Raw genomic sequence first — 20,237 nt, 5'->3', positions numbered from 1 at the left:
CGGGTTTGATGAGTTGTTGCTTGCTTCTAACTACATGATGAGATGTTACATTGGCTCTTTCAATAGATTATGAAGTCATCTGTCTCTCTCATCTTCATCTGTCTGACCATGTTAATCAGACAAAACATACTCTTCGCATCTCTCTATTCTCCCTCTACACTGCTGTGGTAGAATACCTGATTTAGCACCCATGTTTTACAGGATGAACATCAGAGCTATTGATAATCTTTTAACATATTTTATTTCAAATAAAAAAGATGTTCCTGTACGTGTTTCTCAATAAAACCCCATTCATGTTCACCAATTATTTTGAGTCAGACAAAGGAAAAGTTAAATCAGACAGTGATATAATGCCATGAGTGTCAAATCTAATTAACAGTTCCATTTTCAAAACAAGAATAATAAAATTAAATATCAGGATGAGTTTGTCATTGTCCATTAAATAGGCTTGATTTCAAGTGGATTATTCTATTTCCTGACTTGCAGAAAAAAAGTGGCACAGTTTAAAGTACAACATTATAAATAAGAGTTAAATCTTAAAGAATAATAGAGAGAAATTGTCACCAGAGCGTGAACAGCTAAAGCTAATTAACCCCCTTTTCTTTCAATTAATAAAGATACTTTAATGCTCCAGAATCTTAGTAACTCTGTTTTAATATTACATAACAAAAAACAGCTGAATCTCAGTTTGTAACCAAAAGAAAGACTGGCCCGATTAATCGTGTTAATCTTTTTGCTCACTTGATGACAATTTATACTCCTTGTTATCACCTGTTATTCATAAAAATGTATGGTAGTCTTTATATATTTTTAGCTGACACTAATCTGTTACATTTTAAAAATGCAATAGCAGTGATATAAATTATGGCACAGAGAGACTGGTCCCATTACTGTCAAAAGTATTTTCTCAGTTTAGCTATGAGCTCACCATACAGGGAGTGCAGAATTATTAGGCAAGTTGTATTTTTGAGGAATATTATTATTGAACAACAACCATGTTCTCAATGAACCCAAAAAACTCATAAATATCAAAGCTGAATGTTTGTGGAAGTAGTTTTTAGTTTGTTTTAAGTTTGAGCTATTTTAGGGGGATATCTGTGTGTGCAGGTGACTATTACTGTGCATAATTATTAGGCAACTTAACAAAAAACAAATATATACCCATTTCAATTATTTATTTTTACCAGTGAAACCAATATAACATCTCCACATTCACAAATATACATTTCTGACATTCAAAAACAAAACAAAAACAAATCAGCGACCAATATAGCCACCTTTCTTTGCAAGGACACTCAAAAGCCTGCCATCCATGGATTCTGTCAGTGTTTTGATCTGTTCACCATCAACATTGCGTGCAGCAGCAACCACAGCCTCCCAGACACTGTTCAGAGAGGTGTACTGTTTTCCCTCCTTGTAAATCTCACATTTGATGATGGACCACAGGTTCTCAATGGGGTTCAGATCAGGTGAACAAGGTGGCCATGTCATTAGTTTTTCTTTTTTTATACCCTTTCTTGCCAGCCACGCTGTGGAGTACTTGGACGCGTGTGATGGAGCATTGTCCTGCATGAAAATCATGTTTTTCTTGAAGGATGCAGACTTCTTCCTGTACCACTGCTTGAAGAAGGTGTCTTCCAGAAACTGGCAGTAGGACTGGGAGTTGAGCTTGACTCCATCCTCAACCCGAAAAGGCCCCACAAGCTCATCTTTGATGATACCAGCCCAAACCAGTACTCCACCTCCACCTTGCTGGCGTCTGAGTCGGACTGGAGCTCTCTGCCCTTTACCAATCCAGCCACGGGCCCATCCATCTGGCCCATCAAGACTCACTCTCATTTCATCAGTCCATAAAACCTTAGAAAAACCAGTCTTGAGATATTTCTTGGCCCAGTCTTGACGTTTCAGCTTGTGTGTCTTGTTCAGTGGTGGTCGTCTTTTAGCCTTTCTTACCTTGGCCATGTCTCTGAGTATTGCACACCTTGTGCTTTTGGGCACTCCAGTGATGTTGCAGCTCTGAAATATGGCCAAACTGGTGGCAAGTGGCATCTTGGCAGCTGCACGCTTGACTTTTCTCAGTTCATGGGCAGTTATTTGGCGCCTTGGTTTTTCCACACGCTTCTTGCGACCCTGTTGACTATTTTGAATGAAACGCTTGATTGTTCGATGATCACGCTTCAGAAGCTTTGCAATTTTGAGACTGCTGCATCCCTCTGCAAGATATCTCACTATTTTTGACTTTTCTGAGCCTGTCAAGTCCTTCTTTTGACCCATTTTGCCAAAGGAAAGGACGTTGCCTAATAATTATGCACACCTGATATAGGGTGTTGATGTCATTAGACCACACCCCTTCTCATTACAGAGATGCACATCACCTAATATGCTTAATTGGTAGTAGGCTTTCGAGCCTATACAGCTTGGAGTAAGACAACATGCATGAAGAGGTTGATGTGGACAAAATACTCATTTGCCTAATAATTCTGCACTCCCTGTATAGCACTCAACATATACAGCCATGTAAACGAGAGAATCTGCACAGCACCCTGTGTTAAAAGAAATCCTTACAGCTACGAGAGGTATTAGGAGGGTAAGTAGCAACCAGGTGCTAAAAATCAAATCCACTCGATTAATTAGTCTTCAGCAAGTGAGCACCTCTAAAAAAGCAGAAATGTTGTCAGTTTGCTGGTCTGGAGCATTCAGGTGTGTTACACAATCCCACAATCTTCAAAGATGTGGATATTCCAGCTCAGACTGTGCAATACTCAGAGAAACTATTACTATCCAAACTTAGACTCTACAGTGCTCAGTTAGCAAGTTAAATGTTAAAGTTCATAAAACTGCAATTAGAAAACAGACTGAGGAAGTATGGCTTCTCTATGAAAACAACATGGAAGCATACCTGAGATTTGCAAAGCTGCATTTGAACAAACCACAAGACTTCTGGAACAATGTCCTTTGGACAGATAAGGCCAAAGTGTTTGGCCATATTGCACAATGCACAGAGACTGATAAAGTCATACAGAAACTGATTACTTCAAGATATCACTGCTAAAGGTGGTTCTACAACCTACTGAATCATTGGTGTACTTTGTTTTACACAGGATTGCATAAAGTCCTGTGGAAACTTTTTTTCATGTGACGGTGACTCCCTAAACACATGATAGAGAGTGGTCACTGACTACAGGATCTTTCAAAAACCACTGTTAGCAGTAAGTGCCAAGTTGGCAGCAAAGCTAAGCCCCTCCCAGGAATGCTTAGTGTTGAGAATATTATATCCAAACTTTGATAGAAGTGGAGTAGGAAAATTTCCGTAAGAGACAAGCCAGTCTTAAGAAAGAAGGCACACCAAATTATACAAGAACTGCAATAAAAGTCAGAGACAAGATGTCTTGGAAAATCCAAATTTTTAATTTCTGATTTACACTGTCATCAGTACGGAGGAGGTCAGGATAAAATACAACAGTGCGTGTGTTTACAGCCAGGTGTAAAACACGGTGGAGGCTCTGTCATGGATTGGAGCTGCATTTCAGTCAGTGGTGTTAGAGATCTTGTCAAAACTGATGGAGTTATGAACACGGAAAAGTATCTGATTTTGATCCACCATGCAATACTATCTAAAAAACCATCTGATTGGCAGCAGATTCATTCTTCAGCGGGACAGTGATCTTAAACACACTAATAGTATGGATGGTAGAACAACAAACCATTTAATTGCATCTCCAGTTATGATTAAACATCTTTGAAACTAAGGTTTCCTAATATATTAACAAACAATAGCTAAATCTAAAATCATAATGCAGACCAAGAACAGTCTTCCTAAATGCTAGCAACCCTTACTTGAGAACCCTTACTGTAATTTCCACTCGAGCTTCAAGGTTTTGATTTTGGAGCAGAGAGGTAGCACTGTGGTGCTACAGCAGTTTCCAGTTCATGGCATGCTTGAGTCTTGGTGGTTCCTGGGTTGTTTCTAACCAATTTCCTCTCACCTGAGGGTGACAGATTGGCTCTTCTTCTAGATCTTAGCAAAGTGGTGACAGATCCAAATAACTTGTACTTTTATACGGTTGTCTGAACTGATGATGGGATCTTCGGTTATTTAGTAAGGGTTCAGAGGCCTACAACACTTTTCCTTAAATCTCCCTCGGACTTTCCCATTGTTCGGAGTATCGGTCAATCCAGTGAGTGCTGTCGAACAAATCCTTTTTTGCTGGCGATGACAAACTACTAGTTGCGGTTAATCAGGATCACTAATGAGAAGTTAACAGGTCTTGACTTCACACTGTAGAACCTTCATCTCCATTGATTAAAAGATTTCAGTGAGTTTATGCATATATTTGAGGCTATATATATACTTTTGGTCCAGCATGGCTAAGAGAAAATAAAACCTGTGTGCCAAAATCATGTTTTTTAAACTCACTAAAGATGAATGCTGTACAGTCATTCCACTCTGTAAAAGAACAGTTTCAAGACATCAGTAAAACCCCCAAATCACCATAACATTCATCCTCATTATGAGTGTGTGCAAACTTCTGACCACAACTGTATATCTTAATGTCAGGTCAGTATACAAGGCATAAAATTAATGCTTTACAAATTCTCTGTCTGTTATGTAAGTTCATAACGAAGGGCCTTTAGTCTAGAAAGAACGTTTCATTTCTTTAATTATTGCCTTCATTGTAGAAACTGCACATTTTATCCTATTATCCTAACTGCACATTTTGTCCTATGTCCAATGTGGACTGTATCCACTAATACAGTGCAGTCATGATACAGAAATGGTTGGGATGTGAAATACAACAGAAGGCTAGACTCCAGGTTACATCTTCTGCTTTAGCTTCCCTGTAAAAACAACTCTTTAGCCCCTGCAAGCTAAAATGGTTCATTTGTATTCCTGCAGTCAGCCCATTTTTCTGCTCGCTGCAGTTATGTGAAGACCAAAGAGGAGTGTTTCTGAACAAAGATTTCTGTGGAAACTGTTGCCATGCAACAGCACAATACTGCTTTCATACAGAGTAGTAACTTCACTGTATGACTGCTCATCTTCCTCAGCTCCCACTGCTGAGAAATAATGTATGTAATCTGTTTTTCTATTCTATTCTATTCTATTCTATTCTATTCTGTCTGTTTCAGAGTGTAATGGAGCCAGTATTTTGGGTTGTAACTGTACAGTCATTGTTTCATTTCTGGTCAGGGGAAACTTTGCTTCAGTGTCTACTTCCACACCCACACTCCCTTTAGTTTCCACACTCAGAGCCAGCTGCATTTCAGCCCCCTCTCCCTGTTAATCTCCTATTCCTATCGCCATGCTATGTTTCACCCCTTTAGACCCAGGGAGCTCCACGTCACCCTCTCTGCCTTTTATTCACCACAACTGACCCCACTGCCCTGCTGTCAGTGGAACTGTACATCCCCTTGAGGCTGCACCGTGAAGGAGGGGGTTTTCTTCTACTTCTCTACACCGAGGGGAATCCCCTGAGCCCACATACATACTGACTCACTGGCTCAGACACCAGACAGACCCACAAACACTGTAAGGTATAATTATACCTTACAGTGTTTGTGGGCCAAATTTGGCACCAAATATTTGGCACCTGGAGAGCTGATTGTAATAAAGCAGTGCTGAGTAGAACCTGTTCTAATAAGCAGACACATCAGAAACAGATATTTTAAAAACAACAACAACAACAACAAAAAACAAACAATCTAAATTACATAATAAAAGCATGCAGAAGTCAAAAGACTTTATGAAATATTGCCAGCCATTTGTGCCTTCAGTCTTTTCTCTCCTCTGCAGGGTGGCAGTGAGCAATGCTCAACTTTTAATTAACCAGGAAGTCAAACTCTTGAGAATAAGAAGGGAGGGATCTCTTTTGTCCTTGGCCAGACAGGCAACATTAACTTAGCATGCATTTTTCAGTGGCAGTAGTCCACAAAACAGCCCCCACAAAGCACTGATCTATATTTTGTAGTTACTAACAACATTACAGTGACATAAGCTGTTAGCCAAATATCTCCTGTCTTGGATAACATTGGTTTATTCATCCAAACTTCTGGGCTGATCTGGCTGTTAAATTGCTTGCTTTTATTTAGATCAGCTAACAGCTAACTACCAAATAACCCTAAACACATTTATTCATACATTGCTAAGATACAGCTAAGTGGCTAATCTGCACATATTAGTCCCCAGTCACACAAACTTAAAGACCAGTCAGTGGTTGATAGAGGATGATATCTAGTCCCCGGTTGACAAGTGGTTGCTGGCAATCATTAGGTGAAATTGGTAATAAAGTGGGTGCTGCACTGAAGACCTCCCTGTGATTGCTTTGGTGCCCAGCAAGCTGCCACATACTTGTTTGTAAATGCTTGCAAACCTCTCAGCTAGTGGTAGTGAAACTGAAAAATGCTACCTAAACCAGAAACAGAGAACCTTTGCCTTTACAGAAAAATTTGTGTCATATCAATGTAAGTGATTCTGTACATTTTAAAAGTCACACTTTTCACAGTGTGAAAAGTGCACAGCATGCAAACGGTGTTGTAGCGTCACCTCCACATCAACTTGTCATTTTAATTATGCCCAGCATTACAGTAAATACACTCGTGTCTGCTGTCGCCGTGGACCTATAACATATATGACTCACAGTACAGAGTGCAACATAACAATCTGGGACTGTTTTGTCATTCAAACCTCAAATTCAATTCACCTCAAGAATTTGTGATAACTACAGTTTTATAAAGGTTATTTTGAGCCTTATTAACAGGTGACTCGTCAAAATTAAAGTTGAATTTGTTTCTACAACTATAAATAAAAATTAGAAAAGAAATGATACCTGTGTAGTTCCATCAGTCACTTCTTTGAATCCTGAGCTGACTTGAAGGCTCTTTTACTTTGCCACGATTCAATCGCTAAGTGCTGATCAAGCTTGTGGCTGTAAACTGGCTCTAAAATGCCAAAAGCTAAAAGCTGTTCCTTTAATGCCAACTTGAGGCAAATCACTGGGACCATTTGGACCCAGAAACGTCTTTTAAACCAGACTTAACACATGGATGCACAGAGAGTTCAAAGGAAATGTTGTGCACCAGGATTGTTTCATTGGCTGAGCAGCTCCTATAGGTGTAGGTGGTCCATTATTTTTGTCCATGTAATGAATTTTAACAGCTTTTATTGGAAGTGAAAATTTTATTTTAACTTCCCATAAATTTGTATTTCTGCTAACAAACAATGGATAAATCATTAGGTGGCAACAGACACCAGCACTGCTTTCACAAAGACCAGATTGCTTTCTGTTTCACAACACTGATCGACCTATTTAAGATAATGCAAACTGAATATCTTCCCAAGTCCCAAAAAGGGCAATCACACAGGAATCAACTAGCACTGACGTGGCAACCAGAGTCCATAGAAAGTCAATGATATTTAGTGGGATCAACCAAAGTTAAACCTTACTTAACTTTGAGGTAATTGAATCAGCTACTACTGAAAGCAAAAGATACCATTCACAAAGTGGTAAATACATTAGAGGTTACTTAGGCAACAGTAGCCTGGAATATCCACTAGTAACAAAGCATCATGCGCAAGTGAATTGCTTCATGTGTAGATGCTCCTTAAAGCCCCTCATTGTTTTGCTTTTGATTCAATCACTTAGAGGAGCCTTCTTCATCTCCTCCATTAGCAGGACTGTATTATTTTTGCCATAGTGCCAGCACACCATTTCACCACCCTGAGAAAGTCCAAATGGGAAAACTATCCATTGAAATTATAACTCTACCCTTTGCAGTTAAAGAGAATAAAATGTAAAGCTTAAATAAGGAAGTCTGAGCGAATAGTTATGTTAATGGCTGTAATGTTTCTGAAATTTAAGCCCCTAACCAAACATGCAGACAGCAAATGGACTGGATTAATTTTACAAACTTTTGTTGATAATGCTATACTCTGCAGGTTGAAATAATGCCTTAGTATTAAAAGAAATTGCAGGAAAGCATCTGTAACCAAATAATTTTTTAAAAACTCCAGACAGCAGAGCGCTGTGTTCTGCAGCCAGATGGAGAGGTGCAATGTATCTCGGACTGTTTGGGGACGAGTGCTCCCTAAAATAGTCGCGTAAAGCCTTCAGCTGAACACTGTGGCACTTTTTGATAAATAATACAAAGTCTAAATGTTAGCCTGAATAATTTATTTTGCAGCAGCCATGCATAACAGCTGTCTCTGTGCCCAAAAGAGTCTGTAGCTTTCTGTGACTTATCATAACTTAATGACACCAGAAAACATAATAGCACAATGGAATGAACTTCAAGAAAACAGATCAGAGCTGATTGTTTGTATAGTCTGTGTTATTTCCAAGCTGTTTTCTAGTTTGCTCGGTTGGGGGTAAAACTGATGAATCAGAGTGTTTTAACCACGGATATGAACTCTTACCACTAAAACAGAGGCAGATAGTCTCTACAGCGGAGGGGCTGTCACACTGATGTCTCTGGTCTACTCACTGTCTATTCACAGGCTGCAGGGAGGCCTATTTATAGATCTGTCTCTGTTCTCTGCTTCTACATCAGTCCCCTCTTTCTCACTATCTCTCTTTTCTCCCTCCTTTTCTACCTCTAATGGGTTGGTATTTCTGGAGCTGTACAGCTATTATCTTCTTTGCATCTTTTGAGATGCAGATCACGTTGAGCTGGATCATAAACTTTTCAAAATCTGACATGTCTGTGCGGTGAACTGCTCAGAAATATATTCTTACTGTGTCTGGCATTGCTGCTGGAGGAAAGTGATTCAATTCAGCATTAATCTAAGGTTTTATTTATTGGTGTTGGGCTGAGAGGTTTCAGCTATGGTCTTTCAGTCTCACTTAACCCTTAGTCTTTCCCTATTCTTTTAGAGAATGTCTTAAGTTTTAATTACATTTGTGATGTGCTATTTTTTAGCATGGTGCTGCTGCTGCTGCTGGTTCACAGAGCTGCCACGTCTGTCCCACAGTCCTCAAATGAGCCATGAAAGCTTTGGGGTTTGGCTGATGATGAATGAATGGGTCAACAATGACTGTGAGAAGCATGGACTACAGGAGGTTAACTGCCTTTTAGTGCAGAAATTTGCAGACAGCAGAAAATGCTGCACTCAGTGTAGAGTGCAGCCCTGTGAAAGGAAATCAATAGACTGCAACCAAGCTTAGACTTTGTGATGACCTTTTGACTAAAGTCACTGACAGATGTGAGGCCTCAAATAATACAATGTTAATACAATAGCTCTGTTTTCCTAACATCTACAAGGTAGCATGTGAAAGTGCTAATACTCTACTGTTTAGCAGACATTTTCTTTCTTTTTTTTTCTAACCATGTTTAATATGTTAGATTAGGATTTGGTAGATGGTATAAATTGCCTTCATAATTTGCTAATTCAGAGAACAGCAAACCAAATATGTCTCATCCTCTTGGGAGCAAGAATAACCAAATGCACCAATGTAATGGTAAACCATCCAATATTCATTCATTCAAAATTGTGGATGAAATAACAATGCCATTTGTGCAAGCATGGCTAGAAACTGGTGTTTTCTTTTTTCTTTTTCTTTTTTTTTTTTGATACTTTTTCTTTATTTAGGAACATTTTTATGCAGAAAAAAACAAACAAAAAAGACAAAATATTATGAGGTCATGGGAAGACAATATATGCCCTTGTATACAGCTGTACATCCACACATACATATATCAATACTTTGGTATTGCAAGTTCTATGCATTAAAGAGTGCTGCCACAATTTGTAAAGCCCAGCCATTTTCTCCAACGTCTCCTTCCCAAGTCTCCCTGGAGTCGCAGGGTGAAAGTCATACATTCCATCAATTTGATGTCTTCCACTATAGAGGTAAAAAGTATTATAGTGGGAGGGTCTTTACAAAGCCAGCGTTTTGTTATAGCCTTTTTCGCAGATGCCAAGAAAATTCTCAGGAGATAAACATCGTCTGTAACTAAATCTTCTGCAAAATATCCCAGATACAATGATACGAATGTACATGTCACATTGAATCCCAGTACCTTTGTGATTATTTTTGCAACTTCCGTCTAGAAGGGTCGTATGGATGGGCAGGACCAGAATATGTGTCCATGATCTGCCATGACTTCCCCACAATTTCTCCAACAAAGCGCAGGTGTAGCACTGAATTTCGACTTTTGTTTAGGTCTTATGAAAAAGCGTATAATGTTCTTCCAACAAAAGTCCCGCCACATGTTGGAGTTAGTTGTGGTAAACTGTGTTTCCCAAATCCGTGTCCACCCATCTTCTGTAATCTCAATGCCCATTTCTTTTTCCCATTTCTGTTTTATGTAAATTGTCGAGTCCCTTTTGAGCTTAGTCATACATTTGTACAGTTTACTTATCAGGGCTTTGTTACTCCCGGAGTCATAAGCGTCAATGAAGATGTTAACAATCGAGAAGTCTCCAGGGACACAGCTGTTTATTCTTTTGCCAATATAGTCATGGAATTGCAAGTATCGGAAAAAAGTCTTGTTTCTCAAGGCCGTAAGTCTTGCATAAGGTATCAAAAGCCAAAATTTTAGATTTTGAGAAACTGGTGTTTTCTTGATGTTTAAGAAAAGTAGTGTAAAACCTTACCTGAGCTAAGACAGACTGGAGTTTCCTGTCAACAAGAAAACCTGCCAATTAATCCCATTCATATTTTAATTGCATTAGTAACTAAAAATATAAAAGTCACGATTATTAGAAAAATCCTTCTGTGCATGTGTTTGCACTTGGCAGCCTCCAGGTACACGTTTAGCAGGTTATCTTTTAAATTAACTTAAGTTTCAGTATTTATATACAGACATAAAAACCTGAATCACCAGTCAAATCTGATTAAAAAACAACAACAACAACAAAAAAAAAAACCACAGCTTCACAAATTTCCTGACTTTTCTTGTCCTGTTAGATTGCTGGAATTATCAGAGCAACCCTTACCAATCAGTGACTGGCTACAGCAGCCTGTGCCAGCACACCTGTCAACCAAAAGGGTCAACATCCCTAACTTTAAGCCTTAATTAATATTCAAATGGATAAGGTAAAAAAAAAAATGCTCATCACCAACATGCAATTTAGTGCTGGTTAATTTGGAATTTTAACACGAGTGTCTGTGTGGACTGAGTCTGTTTTAAAGCTGGCCTCAAAGGGTCTACGCCAAGAGCTGCCATTTGCATCTCTTCTGTGTTTGTTAGCCCCTGAAGTTGCTGCTTTACACATTTAAGTCTAAAAATGGTTTTGTTCTTGTTCCCATCAAGCATTCCTATTATAATACACCAAATCTCTGTCTGTCTGTCTGTCTGTTTCTTTGTCCACTAACTCCTATCAGGAATTAAGCAACCAGACTTGACACACAGGTAAATCTTGGGCCACCCAAGGTTCTTATCTATATCATTGTTACGCAGAGAGGTGTGGTGAGGAAAACATCAGACATCACTCTATCTTAACCGAAGTAATTACTTTATTGTCTCTTGCCAATATCTTGCACATACAGACAGCATTTCCTGCCAGCTTTAAATACAATAGAGACCACACCTTCTCAATTCAGACTGGCCTATAAAAGAGCTGCAACTGAGGCGGCCTCCTCTTTACAGGGAAAACAAGATGGCCACCACAGAGGCAACCTGCGAACACCTTGTTGCATTAGTGCTTCCCAACAATCATATATATTATCAGGCTAAAATGATGTGTGTCAGTATTTATTTACCTGAAAATGTTACATACAAAAGAATTGCATTGTTTCTCATTTCATGACAGTAACATTTGATTTACATCCACAAAACCTGCAATATAACGACATACGATAATGCCATCAGGTTGCCTGGCAACCACCTAGAGAGGGGCTAAAATCACCTGTTTAAAGCATTTATGTGCCTACTTTTATAAGGTAAAGCACCTTGTAAAAGCATTGTATTATTTTAACTTCATGGCCAACAGCACAAGCAGTGCAAACAATCCTATACCACAAGGATGTACTAAAAATATCCAAGGTACTGGACACACTGGGAGTGCAGTGCAGGGAGTTTTAGTTATTTTAAGATAGCGCTAGGCTAACTCTTTCGCTTTAATTTGCTGGAAAGAGATGAGAATAGTGAAATAAGACATATAAGCATATTTATAAAATGTCTTTAAATTCAGTGTCTGTACTTTCAGTTTCCTCTTCTATGCGTTACGTACATAATCTAAATAAGTGTGTAGACAGCTACTTCTCTACAACCTTGAAAGAGCTTGTGAAATTCAGAGAGGACAAAAATAACCTGCCCCTATCACTACAAGCCTGACTTCCAAAGTTTATTTTTAATCCGTCATCAAAGGTATACATTCTTTTGTATCACCAGAAACGTCTCAGGAAATCTAATTGTGGCCCTCTGTTGATGATAACGATTCAGTGATTTAAAAGACATTTTGATGGCATGACAATGGCTCGATGATACCTAACTGCATCGTCATCCTGGACTCATCAGGGAAATGATGCTTCCTGTAATGACAAAGCAGTTGTTGTGGATGTGGAAGTGATGCACAGTTAAACAAATGTTTCCCGTGCATAGGGCCTTTAATACCTAATGTAAATAACTAATTTAAATGAACATATATGTATGGAAAACTATATGTATATGTATGCATGTAAAACTATTGAGTTTTATTCAGATTTGAAAGAATTTGCCATGAGTGGTACTAAATTGAATTTGTAGCTACTGGAGATTCAATTACACGTCCATCAGCAGGCCCCAGAGTGTTTTGGGATGCATAATGTCAGCAGCATTTACCAACAACTGTGACACCGGTGTCCCTGAAAGTGTGGCACTGAGTGCATTGAAGCACCAGCATGAAGATAGGTTGGTGCTGAATCCTAATGTCTCCTGTGCGCTCTGAGCTTTCATTTTTTACAGGATGCAATAGGTACTGGGCTGCTAGTGGGGTACTTATTATAGCCCTAGCAACAGGAATAGGATTGGTGACTGCAGAGAGTAAGCTTGTCAGCTATTGGCTGGTGAAGAGGACCTTTCAAAGCAGAGAATTTCATCTCATGAAAGGTTCAGTGCAGCAAGCTGCAGCGAGAGGCTGCAGTCCGGGGGTGGGCGAGCCAGCAGCTTTATCAGCGACATTGGGTTGACAGATGTGCATAAATGCTCAGATAAACTCGACCTTTGGGTGTCAAAAAATACAACAGGGAGGTGAATTTAAAAGCCTAAGGGATGGTGATTCTCCATCCTTGCCCAACATTAGATCCAGGACTTTGTTTTATTGCTGCGGTCATAAAACCTCTAGTCTTTTCAAGAAATATTCTTTGATCTATGGCCTAATTTAGTTAATGATTAGCAAAGCGGCCTGAAAAAGAGCCTCATATAAGACATACTGCAGTAAGCTGTATGTGCTGGCAGCATCTCTGCACTGCAGCTAATACAGACTCCATCTCATAAGTTCAGCACATGGAACAGCACAGTTGCATACACACGCATACTCACCAAGATATGGATGCAAACACTTGCACATACCACATACACGCACCAGTTATGTGACCCACAAAAGGTTATATAAGGTCAAACTGGTTTCCTGTATTAATGTGTGGGCAGAAATGTTGAGTATTGGAATGAAAAAGAATGAGCTGTGGTGGTTTTGGCATGAGTGTAACAGACAAAAAGAAAAAAATATAGAATAATACTGATAAACAAATAACTTTAATGGGCAACAGATGGCAACCAAAAATTCCTCAGAGGATACAGTTTGTACTGTTTTCAGTAATCAACCCCTGACCCCCAACTCTGACTAATTTGCAGCAGCTCAGCTCTTTTATTTTTAATCAAATTTGTAATTTATCTGTAATTTCTGCATGTTTTCATGTCATAAAAACAAAGATCAACTGCCAAATAATGAAAACTTAAAAAGAAAAACACAAAGCACTGGGAAAATAAAACAAATTAATTTAAAAAGGGAACACAATGCATGTTTTCTTGACAATGAGTGAAAGTCTTTCAAAAAAATCCAAACAAAAATAAGTGACAAAATTCCCTTTCTACTCATTTCCACACACAACACTTAAAAATTAAAGCAAAGGACTGAACTCCATTTTAATATCGGTGACATGCGTGAGCAGTTGTGCCGATTAGGATTTCATGCTTTTTGAGTGGCGAGTTTTTCAGCGCCGTCAACTATTAAACTGCGTTAAAAATAAATCAAAGCAGCTGTAACATAAAGTGTGAGCTCATGGAGGCTGACTCATGATGGTGACATAACCGGCATACATGAACAAGGTTGTATGACTGACCTTAAGGCTTTAGGTTTCTCTCTCAAGTCGTCACATCTGAAATAAAAAAGGTCTCCCAACCTGCCATGCATTAAGAAAAAACTAAACTTCCATCTGTGTGAATATATTAATACTCTAAAGAACTAGCAGCATTGTGACTGTAAACCCGTTCAGCAGCTTTCTGTCCTCTTAAGCAGCTTCTAAGTGTTTATTTAAAGTTTGTTCTGAAGACGTGTAGTCGCTAATCGATAACCAACACTAGCGAACTGACTGTGCTCTCCCTGTGACTGTTGGTGATGATTATTCATACCCATGTGCTGTACAGACAGCAGAAACGTGAAAATGAGAAAACACTGAAGGGAAAATATTATCTTTCACACATCCTTGCAGGAAAGTAAAATACTGGCAGATAAATCTTTTTTTTTTTCCCCCATTAAAGGTCAACTTGCAAACGAGGCATCTTAAATAATACAGGCACGCACAAAAAGAAGCCAGTACTGTACTCAGGGCACAAAACAATAGTGAAACATTTTTTTCCTATGAAATGGTTTTCTTTAAGAACAAATTTACTTATGGGTGACGATACAACAATACACTAGACCACCACGGAAATGGTGCATGTATAATTTAGTCATATTTTTTTTATTATCATAGCTATTATTTCGGTTCTTGTGCAACTGCTACATAATGACTCACATTCAAGATATTTTGTCACTCAGGAACAGCTAAAAAGTATAAAAACAAACAAACAAAAAAAAAATGTATACTGTCAGAAATAAAATATGGTCCATGTCTGTGAATTCATAACAGAAACATTGAGCTTGGAAACTTCACCATTATTAAAACTGGATAGCATGACAGAAAAAAGTACTTAAATACTGTTCAAAGAACAAAATATATCATAATCATACTTCAATGTGACAAACACCAGCTGATAAGATTAGGTGATCACTGGTGGGTTTTTATCTTCCTTTTTTTTCTTTCATTAACAAATTAAAATACACATATTGCATGTCACTATAGCAACGCCCATTACAGGTCAATTTTTACGATCAGCATTTTGGTATAGCAAATCAAAAACCATAACAAAATGAAATAAATTAGAAATCAACATCAGACAAAGCCTGTTTTTCTCAATCATATGAATACTTAACACCCACAGTATAAGTTAATAAAGTCAAGCTACTGTATATAAATACATCACCGGCATGCACAATATTGAATAATCGATATTATTGTTGTCATCATCTTACACTGAAGAAACAGTATAGTAGGCAAGTGCATTTAATAAAACAAACACAGAAGTAAACCACAAACTCTGAAGCTGCTTTTATTTTGTATTTTTTGTCTTTTTTTTTCGTTTTATTTTGTTAAGTCTCTGCCTTTTAGTAATCTTCACCTCCAAAGGAATCGATGGTTCCAGCGACAAAACGGACTAATAGAACGAGGGGAATTAAATTTAACTAACCAATCCTCAGATATTTTCACTCCCGTCTAATTTAACCTCTAAAATTTGGGGGACTTGACTGGTTTGAAACTTTCTCTTTGTTTGCTAGTGTGAGTTTAAAGCATCAGTGGCTTTCAGGGCTCTTTCTCTTACGTAGACTACTACTGGAACCAATGCAAACTAGTTTTGTGAGGCATTCCCATTCAAGCATTTTCTCTCTCAAGTGACTCAAATGCATCTCTATCACGCAAAAACCTAACTAAGCAGCTTATCTTGACAGAACAAGTTCAGTTCCTACGCCAGTGTGAGGCTGCCATTTCAATCCAACAACAACCACTTCAGGCTGATTGACTGACATATCAGTGGTTTTGGCAAATGTCAAAGAGAAAATCAAGAAGACGGAGGCCCCTTTCAACTGTATATATATTTCTATATATATTTAAACTAAGATTTAACCTCCACTCTCACCTCTCTTTTGATTCTTTTCTTTTAACACATGGAAAAATAAAGAACTGCTGCTGCGGTAGTATCATCGGCAAAAGCGGCTGCCAAAGTCCACCGGCCCTTCATATTTTTTTTTTCGAAGTGCGGTTTCTTTTTAATTGTTGCCCTCCCCTCCCTCGTCATCCTGCTGGTCACTTGTCCACAGTGTCAAGTTGTCTCGGAGCAGCTGCATGATGAGAGTGGAGTCTTTGTAGGAGTCCTCGTTGAGGGTGTCGAGCTCAGCGATGGCGTCGTCGAAGGCGGTCTTGGCCAGATGACAGGCCTGCTCGGGGGCATTTTGAATCTCGTAGTAAAACACAGAGTAGTTGAGAGCTAAGCCCAGGCGGATGGGGTGGGTGGGCTGCATGTGCTCTTTGCTGATCTCGTGAGCCTCGTTGTAGGCCTTCTCTGAAGACTCCACCACGGTGGCCCTCTTCTCTCCCGTGGCCACCTCAGCCAGGTATCGGTAGTAGTCGCCCTTCATCTTCAGGTAGAACACTTTGCTCTCGTGCTGCGTGTCACTGCAGTTCTTGATCAGGAAGTTGTCCAGGAGGTTGAGCACATCCTGGCACACGGCCTCCAGCTCCTTCTCAATCTTCTCCCGGTAGGCCCGCACCATCTCAATCTTTTTCTCATTGCCGTCGGCCGAGGTCTTCTGCTCAATGCTGGAGATCACCCTCCAGGAGGAGCGACGGGCACCCACCACATTCTTGTAGGCCACAGACAGCAGGTTCCTCTCCTCATTGGACAGGGCTTCGTTCAGCTCTGTTACCTGGAAGAACAAGAAAAAGAAGAAGAAGCAGATGGACTGTTAAATAACAGCACCAGACTACATTCACTTTGTGGGAAAAAAAAAAGTTAAAGCAAGAACATTTCATCCAAGAAATGACCTCAAGAAGTCAGTAATATGATTTAGTAAAAATGACAAGATTGTTGCTGTTTAACGGTTGCATCTTCTCAAAACAGGGTGATTTTGTGCTCTTTAGTGGTTTGTAATGGAAGCATAGAACTCCATGAAATTTTTAATTTTAAAGACTAAACAAATGTAGAGATCAACCAATAACAAAAACAGCTGTTAGTTGCAGTCCTAATTGCCACAACTCGGGCTTCTTTTGCATGAAATAACCTGGGTTAATGGGGCCATCCGCAGCAAAGAAGATGAGCAATATTTCACGTCATGTGCAATTCCAGTTTCCATGGCAATCCATTCATTTAGTGCACCAGTAGCTTCAGCTGCCACGTGGACAGCTAATGCTAGTTAGTGAGAAATGATATTCAAGATAGTTGGCAGCAGTGGGGGGTTGGGAGAGGAAAGGAGGACTGGAGATGGCTAAAATGTTCCCACGAGCACTCAGGGGCAGCTGCACTGTAAATGAAAACCATCACTGCTCAGGCGGTTCACATGTCCCAGTGACCTTCTCCCCAACTGAAACTGACCTTTTTACCTGTCTAAAACACCACACGGTGACATCACTCTGAGTTAGGCTGTTAATTTGAGATTTTGATGAATCCGAATGCTGGCCAGGCAGTCCTCAAAGAGACTGGGTTATGTAACTCGAGGCTTTTATATTGGAAACGTAGTTTGTGCCGGTACATGGACTCTTGCAGATCAATAATCGGTACGAAACATGGTGCTTAGGCTTATCATAACCTTTCACCAAGAAAAGACGAAAGAGCTTATTGCAATTTTTTTGCAGGTTTTACTCAAAAAGCTTTTCGTTTTGTGCAAACATTTCTCCTGAGCAGGTCTGACATTCTCTGCTCAGGCAGAGGAGCACAAACATGGCGCAGACTCGCTGATGTCACAGCGATGGAGAGCAAAGCTCTCAACTCATAGGGATTGAGTGGCCTTTGCTCTGCTTGTTCAAAACTGTCACACAAACCCAGTGATACCATCAGACTGCAGATGAAAAACACACAAAACAGTCAAATGAGGTAGATTACTGCTAATCTGATGACTCAACCTATGTGGGGGGGTTTTGTTGTAAAAAGAAAGGAAACAGGTCACTGCTCTAATTATTGTGATGCTTCCAACTGGAACTACACTAGTACACTATATATAAGTATAGTTATACTATTATATATGTACAAAATAAAACAAATACCTCATTGCTGATAACATGGTCATAAAACAAGACAAGAACGACTGAGGTTGATACAGAGTTATCAATCAGTCGTTTAAATGTTTTATCAGGCAAAAATGAGATCAGCTGTGAAAAGAGTTCTGTGCCAGTTCTGTCTTTTGGGCTGTCTATCAGCACTGGTTGGGAAACTTTTGAAGGGCATTTCTTGTAATTATTCACATTTCTGCCTACATTTTTCACGAGGAACACAACGGTGACAGCCTATCATTTGTCTTCTCTGGCTGCAACGGCGAGGGATTCCCTTTGATTAGAGAGGGAGAGTACACACCCCTGCAAAAGGGCCCACTTTGGACCGCACTGACATGGCAGATTGCTTAAAGAGAAAGGAATCCCTCCCCTGCACGCACATCATCCCACCTCCTGCAACCAGAAACCCTCGATGACAAGTGCTCCACGGGGGCTCAACCCATCTCGCATAAGGCAAAATGTTCCTCGTTTTAAAAAGTGTGGGATGATTTTAATCCGTGTGTGAGCTCACGGACGCTGTGCTGAGACTACCGGGATGTTGCTGGTTCCAGTATGAGCTGGTGTGACACAGCAGTTTTTTAAAAAAAAAACCTGTTACTGAATCCACTTCCCAGAATTTCTTAAGGGGCCAGAGAAACAAACAAAAAAAAGGCAGACAAAGGCTCTGTCCTCAGCACCATCCATTAAGAGCTGAGAAAGCTACAGTGAGGCAGGCCAGCATGTCATCTTCTTCACATCAAATATTACACCATTAACCAGGGTCATTAACCAAAAATGGCATTAAAATGCTACCAGATATCAGCCCTTGATACACAAGCAGCATGCACAGAAGGTGATATCTGACAAATAAAGTAATAAATAGGAAGGAAATTCCTGTAATCAAATCTGACCACACTGACTCACTGCAATATGACAAAGAATATTCTAGAGAGATTCTGCTGCCTCCTACGTTTGTTTGGAGGAGAGCGTTTAGTTTATGAAAGCTTTTTCTTTGTCCAAAGCAATCATGCTCCAATTTATCCTCCAAGCCTCGAATAGAAACATTAAAATGATCGCCATCATTCTTATTGTTTTAATTTATGTGACAAAGAGAGAGGAGAGGAGGCGGCGGAGGAGGAGTGGGAGGAGAAGAGGACGAGGAGAAGGGGGGGCAAGAGCAGTTGATAGGCTTTTTCCTGAGCAACCTCACATGGCTCCCAGCAGCAGAAGCTCTTAGAAATTCAGCAAATTGGAGGAATGGGAGGTGTGGTGGTGAAAGAAGGGGAGAGAAAAAAGGAAATCAGCAAATGTGTCAGAGCAGAGCCGTTCCACGATTCGAGTCTCTTCTTAGCCTGAGAGTGAAAGCTCCGGCCTGCATGCGTTTCATTGTAACGCGCCCTCAATGAGCGGCACGGCCGATAGAAAGGCACCGCCCAAGGAGGAGCCGATTTGGACGGGAATCAGAAAAAAAGCCTCTGAGCTGTCAGTGAACTGGCGACAGCACAATAAACACAATGAACGTTATTTCAGAATGACCCCCAGATGTAGTGCTGTAATATCGAGAGCCAGTTGTAACCGCAGCTTTACAGCTGCGAGCCTTTACGCAGGGCGAGCCTTTACGCAAACGCAGCAGCTTTACACCGATATTCACGCACATGTAAGCCACAGTTATCATCTTTCTTTTTTTGTATTTTACTGTTATTTTGAATTGACTTACCGATTTCATAGCAGCTGCCATGTCATCATATCTCTCAGCCTGTTCAGCCAGCCTGGCTTTCTGCACCAGCTGCTCGCGATCAACCATTTTTTAGATGATGTTTGGTTGCTTTGTCGAGCTGCTCTACGTGAAGTTTGGGGAAAGAAATTACTTAAATTTTAAATCGCAATGCAGTGAAATCCTACGCGAACCTAATGCTGCAGCTGTTCCCTGCTGTCTGTCTGAGCTCCGTGCAGACGGGACACCCTCTCCTCTCTCCT

The 20,237-nt window shown here is 39.9% G+C and overlaps 1 protein-coding gene across 1 annotated transcript; it reads right to left on the bottom strand.

The window, feature by feature from the left end:
* Window positions 1-14,863: 14,863 nt before the first annotated feature.
* ywhag2 (3-monooxygenase/tryptophan 5-monooxygenase activation protein, gamma polypeptide 2) lies at window positions 14,864-20,237 on the bottom strand. Its single transcript, XM_085379698.1, has 2 exons — window positions 19,978-20,237; window positions 14,864-16,942 (listed from the first exon to the last, which is right to left on the bottom strand). The coding sequence occupies exons 1-2, from the start codon at window positions 20,062-20,064 to the stop codon at window positions 16,286-16,288; spliced, it is 744 nt and encodes a 247-aa protein (XP_085235824.1). The 5' UTR covers window positions 20,065-20,237; the 3' UTR covers window positions 14,864-16,285.

This window comes from Rhamphochromis longiceps, linkage group LG14 (assembly GCF_057381845.1).
Source record: "Rhamphochromis longiceps isolate RC_006_pf linkage group LG14, R_longiceps_female_GT1.1, whole genome shotgun sequence".
NCBI classification, from domain to species: Eukaryota; Metazoa; Chordata; class Actinopteri; order Cichliformes; family Cichlidae; genus Rhamphochromis; species Rhamphochromis longiceps.
This window is presented reverse-complemented; position numbering and strand designations above follow the sequence as displayed.

Coding starts and splice junctions, on each gene's coding strand:
- ywhag2 (XM_085379698.1), bottom strand. CDS start 20,064: ATGGTTGATCGCGAGCAGCTGGTGCAGAAAGCCAGGCTGGCTGAACAG. Junction 16,943..19,977: donor TGGCAGCTGCTATGAAATCG/GTAAGTCAATTC, acceptor TTGTTCTTCCAG/GTAACAGAGCTGAACGAAGC.